Genomic DNA, 17227 nt, shown 5'->3' with positions numbered 1-17227 from the left:
ATGACTGGGAGGACCTGGTGAAGTACCTGCAGATGGCGCGCAAGAAGGCACGCGAGTCGTACGTGGAGACGGAGCTCATATTCGCGCTCGCCAAGACCAACCGTCTGGCCGAGCTGGAGGAGTTCATCAGCGGACCCAACAATGCGCACATCCAGCAGGTGCGAGCAACGCTCCCAAATACCATTCTTTAATTGCAAGACAACAACAACAACCGCCATTCGTCACTAAGTGGCGGTGACGTCACCACAACGCTTGTGCCAGGCTATGTGCACCTTGAGGCCACGAAGTGTCTAACGCCCGCTGGCATGAGTTCACGGGTCAGACCCAGATGCCACAGGTCGACTGACTGAGACGACTGGCTGATGCGCACCACTTGTGCCCCCTACTGTGCCAGAAGATGGAACCCACAACACAAACAACCCTCATCTTGATCCATATGGATCATTGTCTCCGCTATGAAAACATGAGCTTTAAGTTGACGCTTGTCTTGTAGATAGCTCAGCTGCCTGACGCCCTGTGTTGTCCGACACGACTTTGAAGATCCCTTGGTGAGAACAAAGACTTTATGTCTTACAGCCAAGTGCAGAATTATGGCACTGCAGTGACGCTACTCCGATACAAATGCTTGTGTGTTCACCGCGAGAAATTTTTTTATTATTGTTAACCAAGCCCTAAGCTTATATTGGACAGCCCAGGATGCCGCTTATATGCATGTACACAAGGTAAGATAATTGTTTTTGGATGTGTATATTCCTTTAAATGAAGACCACAGGACAGACCATGGCTCAATGGAAATGGGACCACCTGAGGTGGGAAAACATCAGTGGAACTGATCTCTTTATACGCCGAATCGTAACGAATTATACGGTGTAGTCCATTATTTGAAACTGTCGTTTCAAATGAATTGCCCTTTAATTGAAATTGTGGAACGAAATCTGTAGCGCTACATTTTTCCAACAGGTGGAACAAACAAGCAAAATGTCGTGGACTAGTATAACACTGCCAATTTGTTCATTTAAGCCTCCTCCCTGTTTGGAAATGGTGAAGGATGGGGGGAATAACAACCTCAATAAAAAAACAACCCTACAGCCCAGCTGCAACAAATGTGTGCTTCCACTTGAGGAGCGATAGAGATCGAAGGGAACGTTGCAGTGCTCACGATGACCGTTAGACGAGCAGTCGTTACTCCACCGCTGCTCCTACAGAGCCCCTCTGTGTTTGCGACCACAGGTGGGAGACCGATGCTACGACGAGAAAATGTACGACGCGGCCAAGCTCCTCTACAACAACGTGTCCAACTTCGGGCGGCTGGCCTCCACGCTGGTGCTGCTCGGGGAGTACCAGGCGGCCGTGGACAGTGCACGCAAGGCCAACTCCACGCGCACTTGGAAGGAGGTAGGGTGGTGGTGCTCTGGCCTGCCTCTGCATTGCGATTGTTGTCGTCTGTCGAGAAACGAGGAGGAGAAGAAAGCGGACCCTGCCCGTCGTCGATGCCTTCTGTGATGCACCCAGCCCGTTTTGAAGCAGACTTAAAATTCAAAGCTTGGCATAGTTTCAAAATAAAAATTCCTTCGGAGTTTTCCTTAAGATGAAAGTAAAAGCTGAGGTTTATTTGGTTATTATATACATCTGGTTTAAAATAGGTTAAACATTTCTAAGGACAAAAGCAGGTAACTATTTGGTGGAGTGCTGCACGCCTGTAATCCAGAGCTTTAAAGGCAAAGGTTTGATGAATGCATAATTAGTAAAACCCGCTGGACTACAAGATGGCCAGGAGATGCAGTACAGCAAGTGGGTTCTTGAACCCATCTGTTTACCTTAGTGTTGTCGCCTCATGCCTGGTGAAAATTTCCAGGTATTCTAATTTCCTTCCATGCGTAAAACAGTAATTAAATAGGAATAGGTCACCCATCCCAATCCAGATCCCTAATCCAGGTCTTGTGCCTTTGAGCATTTCCTGGATTACGTTATAATTATCATTATTTATGATAAATAAATTGTCCCAACATTACAACGGTATTAGACCGAATTCCTTTTTCCATTGATAACTTGTCCTTTCACACCTTGCTATGTCTTCCGTGCATTGCCATCGTTCTGATGCGCGCGTGTGTGTGTGCGCGCGCGCGTGCGTGCGCCGACACTTGTCCCCCCCAGGTGTGCTTCAGCTGCGTGGACGGGCGCGAGTTCCGCCTCGCGCAGATGTGCGGCCTGCACATCGTAGTACACGCCGACGAGCTGGAGGAGCTCATCAACTACTACCAGGCAAGGATTCCCATCCGTGCACTCGGCGGTGTCAATCTCGGCGTCGGTCACGAGAAAAATCCCCGTCGGCACAGGGGGAAGGGTCACTGGAAAGCCTTCCCCCGAAACAAACGCACGGGGGCTGGACAGCCTTGCACGTGGCAAATGTGGTGGTCACCCGTAACTTGCACACGCAAGGCTTTGATGGGAGCTATCACGCCTTGATGTGTGTTATTATTATATCCAGCAGTTAAGGGCAGGTACCTGTTTTACTGTCCTCAGAAACTTGTGGAGATTTCACATACCGATGGCGAGCATTAGTTAAACCTTTAAAACAACTACTGGTAACGTCCCACAAACTGGTAGTCCTTTTATACGCCCCCTGCTCCCCTGAAAGGCGTGGGTAATCATTGGGAATTGAAAAGTGCTCAATCTACCGCACCACTCTGCTGAAGTGATACACATCATACAACATATTTATTGTTATGTGTATATAATTGCATCTACTTCAATTTCTCTCCTCCTAGACTCTCAAGTTCATCGTTTGCTTAAGGCGAGCACAAACTTCTTGCCGCTTGGATGCCGGACGCTTTGCTTTGTAACGTATAAAAATGTTGTGCGCCGTGCACATTCGCACACACACACATGTACACGCAGGACCGCGGCTACTTCGAGGAGTTGATCTCCTTGCTGGAGGCCGCGCTGGGCCTGGAGCGCGCTCACATGGGCATGTTCACAGAGCTCGCCATCCTCTACTCCAAGTTCAAGCCGCAGAAGATGCGCGAGCATCTCGAGCTGTTCTGGTCCCGCGTCAACATTCCCAAGGTTCGTGCGAATGAATGCATGTTTGTGTGTACGTTGAACTTCTTTAGCACTGTTCGTAGCCAACCGCGCTAATCGGAGGTGCGGGGGAAGGACAATAAACTGAATGCAACAAAAACGGTGCTTGCTCAGCCGACGGTTCGGGGGAGAACGTGCGACGTTTTCTCAACGTGACGTGAAATTGGGCCGCATTTGCAATTTGTACTTTATTCTAACTTGCTTAACTTTTTTCTCTGCTTTGCACTTCCGTTTTTTTTGTGGTGTTGTAACTCTCTAACCCACCCCGACTGGGACATCTGTGTAAAGGAGCTTCATAGCTCATCGGATTCCTCCTGGATAAATACATATTCTCATTCTGATCGACAATGTGGTGCAGCGTTTGGAAGTGCACTGAGTTCATAGTTTCAGCCCCGATTTGCCAGAGATTATCCCAAAAAAAATCGACGTAAAATTTAGTTTTTTACTGAATTCGACTCATTCCAGCGCCGGGAATAACTCAAATTTTAATGACATGCAATGAACGCTGCTTACAGGGCTTAAAAAGATGTTCCTCTCTTCTGGATAGCGATACCAATTTTCGATGTAGCCACTGGAATGCACTAACTTACCAGATTGTTCACTTCGCCTTGCTACAGACGTCTCCTTGAATCTTGTTTCTCTTTTTGGCTGTGTTGAATTATTGCGTGTGTGTGTGCATCTGCGATTGCTCCCCACCACGTTTGCTTGTCTGCAGGTGCTGCGAGCCGCAGAACAGGCGCACCTGTGGGGCGAGCTGGTGTTCTTGTACGACAAGTACGAAGAGTTTGACAACGCCATCCTCACCATGATGAACCACCCCACCGACGCGTGGAAGGAGAGCCAGTTCAAGGACATCATCACCAAGGTGGGGAAGGGCGCCAGCGGACCAGTCCGCCAAATCCACAGCGATCTTTGAGTTGAACCGCACTGCCGAGATCTCAACGAACCGGTCGCACTGCAAGTCCTGTCTAGTGTTGAACCACGTCTCGTGGGGTTGCTGAAATAGGATGGAAATATCTAACGACCGGAGCATTTGGTTTTAAGGCCCGTTTATCAGTTGTTTGAATGACATGAGCTAGACCTTTTGGGTTACTTTAAATCACCTTAAACATCTTTTGTGTCTAGATCTTTTTCCCCAATAAAGATTGAACGTTTTACTTAATTGTAACTATATATATTTTTTTCAACTTAATTACGTAGTGTCTTTTTTATACTATATCTTATTTTTGTTGTTCGTAGCAAGTTTTTAGAGCGAACAATTTGCACAAGTCCACCGCTAAAGGTACACGATATAATAACACCCTGAACATTAAGACAAACGTGCTTTAAAAGTGCTGACGTTTCTACTATGGCCGTTTCCCGCGTCGACGTTGGCCATCTTCCCCACATCACGCGGTTCTAACACCGCCGCTCAGTCGACGCGGGGTAACCGATGCTGAGTGTGGCACTTGTCACCATGGCGTCGCGTGCCGGTACCGTCGCCGCGTCCTGACTCGTTGGTTTGCACGTCCGGCGGCAGGTGGCCAACGTGGAGCTCTACTACAAAGCGACGCACTTCTACCTGGAGTACAGGCCGCTGCTGCTCAACGACCTGCTCTTGGTGTTGTCGCCACGTCTTGACCACACGCGCTCCGTCGCCTACTTCAGCAAGGTGCGTGTGCGGCTGCTCGGCCACCTGGGGGTGGTGGGTGAGTTGTGGGGGGCAGCGGTGCTAGTAAATGTCTACGGCTGTACGTGCGAGTCTGTCCTGTGTGTTGATGTGGCATTCGCGTCGTTTTAAAAGTGGAAAGAAATGTGTATTATTGGGGGGTTTTAGAGCCTCCATAAGATTTAATTGTTTCAACAAAAAAATCGCCCTTTAGACTTTGCTCATAACGTACAGTTTTTACGTGAGATTACTGTTCAAAATATTGAATTATCTACAGTGTAGCATCACTTCACGATCCTGCACCCAGGTTTTAGAGCGTTGTGTATTTCCGCAACACAAAACGGAAGTGAACGTGAGGATTCATCCTGCTCGCTCCGGGTCACGTGTATAGACTGTCGGTTGTCTTGTCTCTCGCTCAACGATGGCTCCCTGCCATCGTCCCGTAGGTGAACCAGTTGCCGCTGGTCAAGCCATACTTGCGCTCGGTGCAAAACCACAACAACAAGGCTGTGAACGAGGCCCTCAACAACCTGCTCATAGAGGAGGAGGACTACCAGGTAAGGCGGCCACATTCACGTACCTGGGCCCGTTCACCTGTATGCCCCATGTCTCTGTCCGTGCCCCGTGAAAATTAATAATTCGTAATGTGTAAGTTGAACTATTTGCATTGTACAAGTCGGAGGTGCGGGAGTGAAGGACAACGGACTAAACACAAAGTAGTTCTAAAGAAATAAGTTTTCGATCAAGATTTGTGACTTGCCTCTCCCAGGGCCTGCGTGCTTCGATCGACGCGTACGACAACTTCGACAACATCAGCCTGGCTCAGCGCCTGGAGAAGCACGAACTCATCGAGTTCCGCCGCATCGCTGCCTACCTCTACAAGGGCAACAACCGCTGGAAGCAGAGCGTCGACCTGTGCAAGAAGGACCGCCTCTACAAGGTGCTGCTGCGCGTGCCTTCTGCGATTCCCGCAGGATCGTGGGGTGTTGAGGGTGTGCGCAAGGCTTTAGATGGGCGGTTGCCGCTAGTGCCTGAGAAGAGCACGTACGACGTTACTGGATCTGTGTGTGTGTGGGGAGCACTGGTGGAGCGGTTGGCGCGCTGCACTACGAACCCAGCGACCCGAGTTTTGTGCGCCCGTGCCACCGCCCATAGGTTCTCGATAACAGCACTTGCCCCAATAGGCTGTGTGGTCATACGGGGGATATTTATCTTTTAGGTGTCTGTGTGGAGGAGTGTTAAAGTGCGCGTGTTGATTAGAATCTGGGGAGCGGGCGTGCAGTGGTTTGCGCGCTGCGCTACGATTCCGGCGACTCGAGGGTTGATTCCTGCTCACGGCCAACACTAGTGACGATTATCTCAACTGATCCTGGGTCTCCCCTAGGTCGACTCGGCATCAAATGAGTACCTGGTGCGATGCGCTAACATCTCCACTCGGGAGACAAAGGTGGCCGGGCATGGTGCTGGCCACCCACCCCCTCGTGTGCCGTGCCGGCCTTCGTAGGTGCTCACGAACAGCACTTGCCTTCAACAGTCTGTTAAGGCTTTAACGGGGGGGGGAGTCCTTGTCATTTGTGCACCCCACCAGAGTACACACAACGTCACACGTGGGGAGATAACGATGGGCTTACTTGTCGGTACAGCTGTAACGATTCAAACAAACACCTCCGCCACTACCCTTTCCCCGGCCCCGCGTGCGTGCAATCAGGACGCCATGCAGTACGCGGCCGAGTCGAAGGACACGGAGCTGGCGGAGGACCTGCTCGCGTGGTTCCTGGGCGAGGGCAAGCACGAGTGCTTCGCCGGGTGCCTCTTCTCCTGCTACGACCTGCTGCGGCCGGATGTCATTCTGGAGCAGGCGTGGAGGCACAACATCATGGACTTCGCCATGCCCTACTTCATCCAGGTCGTGAGGGAGTACCTGTCAAAGGTGAGCGGGCGGGCGGGCAAGCGAGCGCTCGTGCATGCATGTATTTGTCTGCCCGCATAGTCGCCGGGCAGGCGCCTTAACCAGATAGCCGCACGTGCCGATGATGGCTCCACTGAATGGACGTTGCCTCCGAAGAAAGGGGAATCGTGTGAAGTACTGCTACCCTGAAATGAGTCAATCGATGGCCGCCATAATAACCCTCCAGTCCTGTGTTTGTCTCGTCACGTATGGGCCAGCCCAAGGCCAGTCGACACTCCCAATTGCTCGCCCTGCTGGGCGCGTTCACAAACCTTCACGATTTGTTGCCTGCACTGATTTCTATTCAGAGCGGCAGTATTTTACACCACAGCAGCAACAAGTTCGATTGAATTAGGCCTTTTTCACTGTTGGATTCCTCATGGTCAACCGATTGGACCAATCCGTTGTGAAGTCTTGGAGTCTGAAGCCAACATTCGGTGTTTCGGCATGCATTACTTTTCACTTGCAATCGACACATTAATGTGTACATTACTTTAGTGCGTTGAATAAAGTAGAAAAAGGGGTGATATAATCCTGTGATTAATCATTTCTAGTCTCCACCACACTGACAAAAGCTTTGTTAAAATAACGATCACTTCAGCAACGGATCTAACGAGCATTAACACAGCTTGGAGAGGGCGTCGTCAAATGCTGTTTCCTGAAATAATACCGCCGTGGCAACCCCTAATTCTCACTCGCTCTTTTTCGCTCAATGATTTTGATTGTCATTCACGGGAACTTAAAAATACTTTTTCGCTTGGGTTTTGTTTCTCGGCTTAAATCAGTTTTTACTCTCGGATTGCTTATCCCCCCCCCCCCCCCCCACCTGTACGATGAGAAATCTAGTACACACTTGCTTGTCTTCTACCTGTTTTGCTTTGCACCGTGAAGTCGGGCCCTGCGTTCGATCCTTGAGCATTTCCTCTGGCCTCTCCTTGCAGGTGGATGAGATGAAGGCAAAGGTGAACGGTTTATCTCCCTTTGCTCTGTGTTCTGCCCCCGGCACTGTCCACAACACTCTGCCAAGTTGACCCTTCGCGGCATCTGCCACAAGCGTGAATACACCGCGCCCCCCCTGTTCCCTCCTATTATCCAGTGCTGCAAACGAAAAAAAAAACTGAAAATTGACACGTCGAATGGCAACTTAAGTTTGCGTTTGCATTGCTGAGATCCGTGGCCTTGTGGCTGCTTCAGTGGAATGACTTTTCCCAGCACCCACAAGGCAGGAAGCCATTTTGGTCACGCAAACAAATATCTTTTCCACATTCGCAATAGCAAAAGTCACATTCTGTCGTCTTAGGTTTTTTCGGTAAAGTCACGTAGAAAGTAAAATAAAATAAAAACAAAAAAAAACAAAAATCACAAAAAAAGTGATTTTAGTTTTTTATTTTATTTTACTTTCTACGTGACTTTACCGAAAAAACCTAAGAAGATGATTCCTTGCAGTCACGAAAGCTTCAAATCTAGAATCCTCACATTCTGTCCACGAGTGATTTCGCTTGAATTTGAGTGGGTTAGAGTAGGTGAACGATGCTGCTGATCATTGGTATTCTGGAAGCTTGTATTGTTGTCACCCTTTGGTGGCACTGCCCAAGCAAGGCACATCAGATTGTATAGGACATAACACGGGGTAACAATTGTAGTAGTAATGCAATGGAAGGCTGCAGTGGTAGCGATGTGTATGATGAAGGTGTCACAGTGCTGGGCAGAGTGTTTGGAAACTTGTGCCGGTGGCTACCGTAGCGCCCCTGCATTTTGCCTGGCTGCTTGCCCTTCCCTTGTAGAGGCGGACTAACCCATTAACTCCCCAGGAAGGAGTGATGATGTTGATGACGACGACGATGATGACGACAATTAACCCGGGCATTCTTGCCGCTAACTCCTCCTTTGTGTAGTCTCCTCCCAGATGTAACTTGTTCCGTCTCTACCAGACTGGATCACTGCGCCCTCCTCGCTTTAGATTTCCATACCATTTAGACGTCCAGTAGGTGGATGGCTTCCCATTCAGTCGCAGTTTTTCCAGTAAAAAATGTCCTGAATGGGTTATGCTTAGTGGTGACGGACGTTCTCCCACTGACATTATTAGCCGCACATTTCATCCCAAACAGCAACACTGAATGAGCACATGTGTTGAAAAGAAAAAAAAAAATGCTGTTTCAATTAAGGTCCCTAAATGTTTATTTTATATATATAAACATTGATAATGCCAGTGATTCAACTGAAACTTCTTGCGTTTACAAAGGTGGATTGTGGCCTGTCGGCAATATGCCAGATTTTATCCGTAAAATTTAGAAACAACCGTGAAGCCATCCTTGGATAGTTTGGCGACGGGGTTTTGAGCGCGGTAATCTGAGAGCGGTCTTTGAGCCGCGCCCCGCAGGCATCCTTGGACACGGGGTGGCAGTGCTCGCATCGCGGCACCACCGGTACCGGGGTCCGCCTTCCAGTCGTCGGCAATCGCAAGCCAGCCGGGAGAGGCTTTAGCAGAAATCGCGTGGTACTGTCGTGTTCTCTCTCCCACAGAAGCAGACGGCAAGGAAGCCACTAGTCTGCATCCCTCCCCCCAGATTCACTAGAATCCCTGTCCATTTTTCATATTTGGGGAGGAAATAAAATAAAATAAAATCATACGGGGGGGGAGGGTGGCGAAAAGAAATTGGCGGCCTAAGAATCACGATCTTTAAAAGAGAAAAAAACCTTCCCAGTTAAATAACTTGTTTTTAAAACGTTCATCAAAGTGTTAATTTTAAATGGGGAGACCCTTTTTGTTGTTCTACAGCAGCTCTCCTTGTTGTGACTGGATGGTGTGCGGCCACCAATAGGGGCGTTACACATTCAGGAAGAGGAGCATGTTTGTGGTCTGGGAGGGCTGAGGTTCATCGCACAGAGAATGGCTGTTGGCTGCAAAAGCTGCGCTTTCCCGTTTTTCTCCACGGAGCCCCCCCACCAAGGGTTTTCGTCCACGTGACGGGATGTGTGTGTGCGTACGTGCGCGTGCGTGCCTGACCGAAAAGGTGGACAAGCTGGACGCGTCGGAGAGCGTGCGCAAGGAGGAGGAGCAGGCCGCTGAGGCTACTCCCATTGTATACGGTGAGCACTAACCGCCTGTGTCAGATGCTCATCCTTGATTTGAAGCTTTCGTGACTTCAAGTATTCATATTCTTAGGTTTTTTCGGTAAAGTCACGTAGGTAAAAAATTAAAATTAATAAAAGTAAAATATAAAATAAAAATCACGACGTGATTCTGTTCCTGGCCCATCCCCCCCCCCCCTCAACCAGTATATATACGGGGTAGTATCTCTTGGAATCTCTCATTTACTTGATACAGCAAGCGTGCTGTGACGGTTCCACCTGAAGACGGAAGCTTGTGTTGCCTCCGAAACGTCGTGATTTTTTATTTAATTTTTTATTTTACTTTTATTAATTTTTTTACCTACGTGACTTTACCGAAAAAACCTAAGAATATGCTCATCCTCCCCTCCACGGTGTGCTTCTGCAGTCTATTCATACGCCCTATTTATCCCCTTCCATCTGCGTGGACTCGCGACCGATGGGCGTGCAACGATGACGCTGATTTATTCGGTTCAGATCGACTTGAGCTTGAAGGCACCGAGTTGCGTGTGCAAAGAAAAAAAGTCCGCGCGTCATTGCAAAAGTTAATTGCAATCGTGTAACTCCAAAAGAACAAAGGCTTGTCATGATTCGTCAATCAAAATGTATTCGTATGCTGATGATGCGTGCATTGGGGTCACGTTTCTCACAATCGGTTCTATATTAATTTTGCTAAAATTATAAAAAAAAAATTATATGAACGTTAGCTGTATGCGAACAATAGTCATGATACATTAGAAACTAAAGAAATATGAACAAATGTATCCTTAAATTGTGAACCATTACCCTCTGTCAATTTATTCGGCGGAGATGAGAGGTTGGCGCAGAATCGTTCAATGCTTGACCCTTTCCCGTTCCAAGATATCTCCGAGTTGCAGGATGGGTCCCGTTCACTGCTGAATCTCAGAACGTTCAAGCGCTTCAGCGTTAATTTTATTTAGAGGCATATCGCCATTGTTTTTAAAAGACATTTTTACTCGCCGCAGATTACTGTCGCGTCACGACCGCACTCTACCATAGCTGGCGGCAAACTGTGCCACAAGACCCTCCCGTATGGCCTTGTGGGAGCCTCGGTACGTCTTCCGATCTGAAGGCGTACCGATGAAGTACATGTCCGCCATCCGTATGGGAAAGTGTTAAAATGAACTTGATAATCTTCTCCTCGCCAACAACCCCACACGGGGGTTCCCGTTCACCACGCGTTAACCCCCCCCGGCGTTATAACTCCTGGCCCTCTCTTCCTTTGTCCCTTCCCCTCCCCACAGGTCAGCAGCAGCTGATGATCACCGCCGGCCCCGCCACGGTGGTGCCGCCCCCTCCGCAGGCCGGATTCGGTTATGCCGCATACCCGCCCGGCGCCCCTGGCGCCTACGGCCAACCGCCGTACGGATACGGCATGTGAAGAGGCCCTCCGATCCAGTGCTGCCCCGTCCTATCCCGTCTTGCCCTGCCCAGCCCTGCCCAGCTCGGCCCGGCCCAGCCCTCGACCCCGGGGCCCCCATTCCCCCCCCACCGCCCGCGAGTCTCCTACGACACTACACGAGAGAATTCCCGCGAGGCGGCAGCGGTGGCGTCGTTCGTTCTTGCCCTGGCGACCTCCCCCTCCTCTCCCGCCACCCCCGAGTGTCTCCGTAGCTCCTCCTGTCCACTGGTGGCGACAGCACGGGGGACCACGACCAACCGCCCCAACCCCCACGACCCTCTGCTGGAGCGCGAAATAAACGTGGCCGCGTCGGAGGGGTTCCGCGTTTTTCGTTTGTTTTATTCGTTAAGTGCGACGACGGCGGCTCGGGGATATGTATGCCACACTCCGTTATAAGCTTTCTTTAGTGGGTGGTGTTTTGGGGGAGGGGCAGGTATCGGGGGAGGGGGGGGGGAGAAACGTGTGTCTCGTGTGAGGGCAAATCGGCTGGAGGTTGTGATTCGTGCTTGTTTGGGTTGGGTTGGGGGGCCGGTGGGGGGCAGGGGGGGCGAGGACTATACTGCGGCAGATCCGCCGGTGGGCGACGAGTTACTGCTACACCAGCGCCGCGTGTTTTGTGAAATTTACATTTTCACGTTGCAGACGCGTGGGGGATGCTTGCTCGGCCACGATCTTTCCTACCGTTTTGAGAATGTAATGTTGTAATCTCCCTTTCCTTTTTTTTCCAGTTTCTCAAACCCCTCCTGCCCTAAACCGAAGAAAAGTGTGTGATTGTGTTGATTTTATTTGTTGGCATACATGGGTTTTTTTGTTTGCTTTATTTTTATTGATATTATTATTAGTGGCCTGCTGTGGAAAAATCTGCATTTCAGGCATGCGGAGGGCTTTCACTAAAGTATAACGAGCTGTAATGGGACTCCTCCAACGGGCCCCGTGCTGGCTCCTTCGGCAGACATATCGCCGGCTTGACGGCTCGTCGCCCCTCGCCCTCCGGGGGTGACAAACCGCGAGCAGTCCGACAGACGTGACACCGCCGTCGTCCGGGCGTTCACACGCAGGATGGAGAGTGACAACGAAATGCCAACGGGGGGCGGGGGGGTGGGGGTTCTGTTGTGAACGCGCGTCGTCAGCTACGCTTGGCGTTGTCGCGAACCTCGTGCGTGCTGCCGCGGTGCACCTTGGCTCATTCTTTGCCACCCGTTTTTGTTTTGTGTAAGTCGGCTGCTTGCGCCAGTAAAAGAAGAGGGCCCCCGGCCATGCCACACGTCCTACTGGTTCACCAAACAACTGTACAGCGGGCAGGCGAGTGTGGGGGGGGGGCAGGCCCCCCATTGCGAGCACGAATTCCCAACTTGATCAATTTGACTTCCTGGCCACGGTGCGCTGCTACCGCCGTCTCGCTCGGTTCACCCTGTCCACCCCCCCCCCCCCCCCCCCCAATGCTATTTTATATTTTCTGACTCAGCAGCAGAGCAACGTGTCTGATCCAGCATTATCTGCGATCGCGTCCGGTTTCTGGCGCGTCTGTTAACGGCGCGCTTGTACGAGTTTTGCTCTCTCGATTTTGCTCACGGGAACAATTTTGCCACCGCAAGCGTCGTTGATTTAAGCCTGGAGTGCGGCACAAGCCATGTCCCATTACCAAAAGAAATGATCTAAATAATACAAATTTACAGCAGAAAAATGAATAAAATTAGCAAATTATATATGTACTTAGTACGCTCGGTGTAAGATTTGAGGATTGTTCACAAAATACGGTATAGCTAGTGTAACTGTCTTTGCGCGTTTAATTTGTGCGGACTAGATAATTAATAATAATACTCTCTCGTCGCTGGTGATTTTTTTTATTTCTCTTTTCCTCTCCGTTGCGTGTGTAGTCGATTGCTGTAATCGCCGCCCCCCCCCCCCCCCCCTGTTTTATTGCGTGTAGCTGCCGAGGAATTTTTGGGTGGTCGTGGGGCCTGGCGATAGATCAGTATTGCCATGTCCCGTCCCCCCCCCCCCTTGGGCTCTGATTTGGGACCAGGTGTGTGGTGCGGTGGGTGGTGGGTGGGGGGGAGGGCCCCCCCCCAGCCATGGTAAACGTGGAGTCGGCTTTGAGTTCCTTCAGGTGCCCTCTTGTTTTGTTATCCAAAACACTGAAGCTAATTCATTCCCCAACCCCCTCCCAGCCCTCTTTTGCCACATTTCTTATTACGATTCCCACCTTGATCATAAACCTAACCACAAACCTAGCCGATGCTAGAATTGTTGTTCGGCCAAAGAACGCCGCCGTATTGTAGTGAACACCGCGCAATACCATATTGTGGTTTATTCCACGAACTCTAACCCAGTCTCAGCCTTAACCCCCCCCAGCCCTATTCACAGTTGCAGCCCAATTCCACATGCCTAGCCTTGAGAACATATAACCACCACTGGCCCTGTAGCCAGAATGGTCCTAACCATATCCTAGTTTTAAAATCACTCATCGTCCCGCCCCCCAAACGCCCTCCTACATGATTTCGTGTATGTAAATTTTTACTTCGAGCAGTTGGAAATTTCAGTTTTACTGGACGTTTACCATGATGGCGGATGACGAGCGATGGTACATTCACCACCCCGCGTTGCTGTGGTAGAAAGCGTTCAGCTATGCGGCACACACAATTGCTGAACCCCCCCCTGCCCCCGCTGCTCCCTCCAGCCGTCGGCTCCATTCCCCGCGTGCTGTACATTGAGTCAGTCGTGGCACCAGTGCTGTTTGCTTCTTCACGTGAAAAGAAACGCATATTGGAAGTAAAAAAAAAATAAAGCAAAAAATTATAAAGGACAAAAAAACCCCCAAAACGGCGCCGGCCCCCCCCCCACCCCTTGTCGCTTGCCCCCGCGTATCTGTGACGCTTTGGTCTCAGTTTGGCCACGGCAGTAAAAGGGATCAAAATTCCCTCATCCGAAACACCGCCGACATTTTTGCAACACTTTGGAAGCGCGTGGGCCGCGCTTCCACGCTCGACAAACCCCAAAATCCAGTTCGCCCCCTCGCTTGTCCGCTCTGGCTACTTTACGCTCCTCTGTCCAGGTCGACTGCAGTCGACGTAGAACATATTAAGCGACAAACTTAAGCCCCGCGTATGAACTGCACGTGCAGTCCTCGACCTCGCATTGCCAGGGCATGGAAAGGCTGCACATTTTAGACGTTTGGCCAATTCCGGTTTAAACGGCAAGTGGGAGGAAACTGAATGGATCTGGAGGAAAAACTTGCCCTCAAGAGCGGATAACATTTACAGGTCCACACACACGTGGGTTCATTAAACCACTTGCTGCTGTACCACAATCTGCTGGTTGGCCCGCAGCCACCAGTTTCATAGCTGGGTAATTCCTCTCGGCCCTTTTACCTCTGAATTGCCGGGTCACGAGGCGTGTGCTCACCGCACCTGAGAACGCTTAGTCAGGACCGGTCGCCATTCCACGTGTCCAGGCCCGAGTCCTTTTTGTGACGTCCACCCGAGATGACGCCACAAAAGTCCATAAACTTCGGCGATCGTCACCGGCCGTCCTGGCCCCCACTATTTTACGATCGTAAAGAGGGGCGGGGAGGAGTGTCGGTTTGGACCAATGTCAGTTTAACACGTAGTAGGCTTTCGCGACCCAATATCAATAATATAGGTTGGGTCGCGTAAATGTGTCGTTAAACCCGCCACCACCTGGCCGCCAATTAGTAAGGTTTGTCGCGTGAACATAACGTGCCAATTCGTGACTAGTGTAGTGGGTTCAACTGAGTCGCAGACGTAGACTTTGGAGACGGCGCATTTATTTAGTTCCAACACACGGGGTAACGTCCCCTTAACAGAAAAACAACCTCGGGTGGTTACCACCCGGCTCGCTACACTAGTTACCGCGTGACTGTTACGGCGGACCCGGGACCAACAGCATCTGCCCGGGTCCACATGCTGTGTGTAAGACTCCCAGATCGGAGAGAAGGGTCCTGTTCCCAGGATAAACAACCCCGGTCCCTCTCGGGACTCCACCTTCCAGAACCATCGGGAAGGACCTGGGTCCCAATCACGTGACCCCCCCCCCCAGCCCCCTCTTGGGGGCCCCTCTATCATCTTAACCGGTCACGTGTGCTCCCGGGTCATCCAGAGTGCCATGGCCTCACGACCTTCCCCTTTGGTCGGCACCCACACACCGTGTCCTGTAGGGCCGGCACGGCACTTACAGCCTGGTGCCATCCAGCGCTGTTACTCAACGCACACCGTGCCCCTCTAGGGCCGGTACTGCAACCACAGCATGGTGACATCCAGCGATGTCGAGACACGAGTACAGCAAAGCCACAACATTTACAAGTACTAGGATTGTAAATGTTGTGGCTTTGCTCTTCACACCGATGTGCTATCCTAATAACGAATTGGCATGTTCTGTTTACGTGACGAGCCTTACTAATTGGCTGTGGCGGGTTTAGCGACATTTATGTATGCGATCTAATCCCAAAAACACCTACATTTTGGACAAATGTGATCTCTGCACCTTCCCCCCCACCCCATGAATGTGCAATTGCAACTTTACAATCCTCGCAGGCAAAGGTCGCTCGCACGCATGCAAAATCGAGATTGTGCTGTGCTTTGAGCGGCTGGACACACCTCTGGGTCACTATGCCCAGCGTGTGCCAAACCCCTTTCTCTCCCGGGGCGTTCCCAGCACGGGTCCGTAGAGACGGACACCGCTAATGTTTTACTTTTAAATCGAATTCAAATTGGCACGGAAATAAATAAATAAACTTGTGCGGAAGCAGGAGCGGCCCTTGCCCCGCCCCCCGGCAGCAGAGCCAGACACGAGTACGGCACCTTTCGTGCTTCCGCAGATTTCTAAATGGAAAACTCCACAGCGAACCGGCGGCCGCGTGACCGCCCCAAGTGACCCGGCTGAAGCCCGTGTGACCGACTCTGCCATACCGAATATAATCACCCAGGAATGTCTGTCCTTAACGCTCGTGACGTCACTCCACATCGACCAGCCCCCCCCTCATTAATATTCATGAGCAGGTGACGTCCTCCAAATGGACACCCCCGTTAATCGCTACTATGAGCCAAGAATGTCTGTGCAACGCTCGTGACGTCACTCCACGTCGACCAGCCCCCCTCAATAATTAACAGGTGACGTCATTCCACAAGGAGCACCCTCCCCCCTCATTAATAATCATGAGGTGGCGTCACTCCACATCGACCAGCCCCCCTTATTAATAATGATAAGCACGTAACGTCCTCCAAATGGACACCCCCCCCCCCATTCATAATAATTAGCGGGTGACGTCACTCCACATGGGGGGCAAGGCGCCTCCTCCCCCCTCCTCGGCGTCAACTTACAACCCTCACTACAAAGGCAGAACCCTCACGTCACGTGATCTCTGTAACGCTGTTGAGACATCGAAGTAAAAAGGACGTCATGATGAACAAGGTATTATAACCTTGAAATGAAATAGGTCCGTGTCACCGCGCCCTTACTAATTGCACACGCACTAATGCAATGAATATATCCCGTCGCGCTCTGCTTTTCGCTTGCAAGCTTCAGATTTACTGCAACACACCCGTCCTTGGACGGGCAAAAGGCGAGTGTGTTAATATTTGGGGTCGCAGCTTTTTCGGTCAGAAAGTTTAGCCGGGGACACTGGCCGTAATTGATCACGGTAAACAGTGTGGATTTTTTTGCCGGCGGCAGCTGACAGCAACACTTGAATTTGTGGAATTAATGCCGGTTGCAGCTTTTGCAACGGCCCGAGACAAAGTTTTCGTAAGGGCCATGTGGGGTCGGCCCACGCACATGTAAAGTCAACATTTTTTGCTGAGAAAAAATAACTCTGAAGTCCCCGTCAAGCGTATGTCCTCTGCACTAACGAGCGTGGTGTGGCTCTCACTTACGGTTCACGTCCCCGACTCAACGGCGTCAACTCCACATTCTTATGGCAGGAGGAAATTAGTCCACAGTACAGCGAATGACCCGCGAGCCACTGAACGCGTGACGCGGTCATGACGCCCGCGTGTGT

The 17227-nt window shown here is 50.9% G+C and overlaps 1 protein-coding gene across 2 annotated transcripts in view; it reads left to right on the top strand.

Annotated features, from left to right (window-relative positions):
* The window catches only part of LOC144933012 (clathrin heavy chain 1), a 44983-nt gene extending 33453 nt beyond the window's left edge, over nucleotides 1–11530 (top strand). Inside the window, exons 22-33 of one of the 2 annotated variants that reach the window (XM_078857439.1) lie at nucleotides 1–158; nucleotides 1231–1395; nucleotides 2155–2262; nucleotides 2899–3066; nucleotides 3797–3946; nucleotides 4601–4732; nucleotides 5176–5286; nucleotides 5499–5669; nucleotides 6438–6659; nucleotides 7619–7639; nucleotides 9692–9767; nucleotides 11054–11530. In XM_078857439.1, the coding sequence (XP_078713565.1) occupies nucleotides 1–158; nucleotides 1231–1395; nucleotides 2155–2262; nucleotides 2899–3066; nucleotides 3797–3946; nucleotides 4601–4732; nucleotides 5176–5286; nucleotides 5499–5669; nucleotides 6438–6659; nucleotides 7619–7639; nucleotides 9692–9767; nucleotides 11054–11190 (1619 nt within the window). In that variant the 3' untranslated portion in view covers nucleotides 11191–11530. The remainder of the gene's footprint in view (nucleotides 159–1230; nucleotides 1396–2154; nucleotides 2263–2898; nucleotides 3067–3796; nucleotides 3947–4600; nucleotides 4733–5175; nucleotides 5287–5498; nucleotides 5670–6437; nucleotides 6660–7618; nucleotides 7640–9691; nucleotides 9768–11053) is intronic. The other variant, XM_078857440.1, reaches the window with a different exon arrangement.
* Nucleotides 11531–17227: the final 5697 nt, after the last annotated feature.

The sequence above is a fragment of the Lampetra fluviatilis genome, chromosome 6 (assembly GCF_964198595.1).
Source record: "Lampetra fluviatilis chromosome 6, kcLamFluv1.1, whole genome shotgun sequence".
NCBI lineage: Eukaryota > Metazoa > Chordata > Hyperoartia > Petromyzontiformes > Petromyzontidae > Lampetra > Lampetra fluviatilis.
This window is presented reverse-complemented; position numbering and strand designations above follow the sequence as displayed.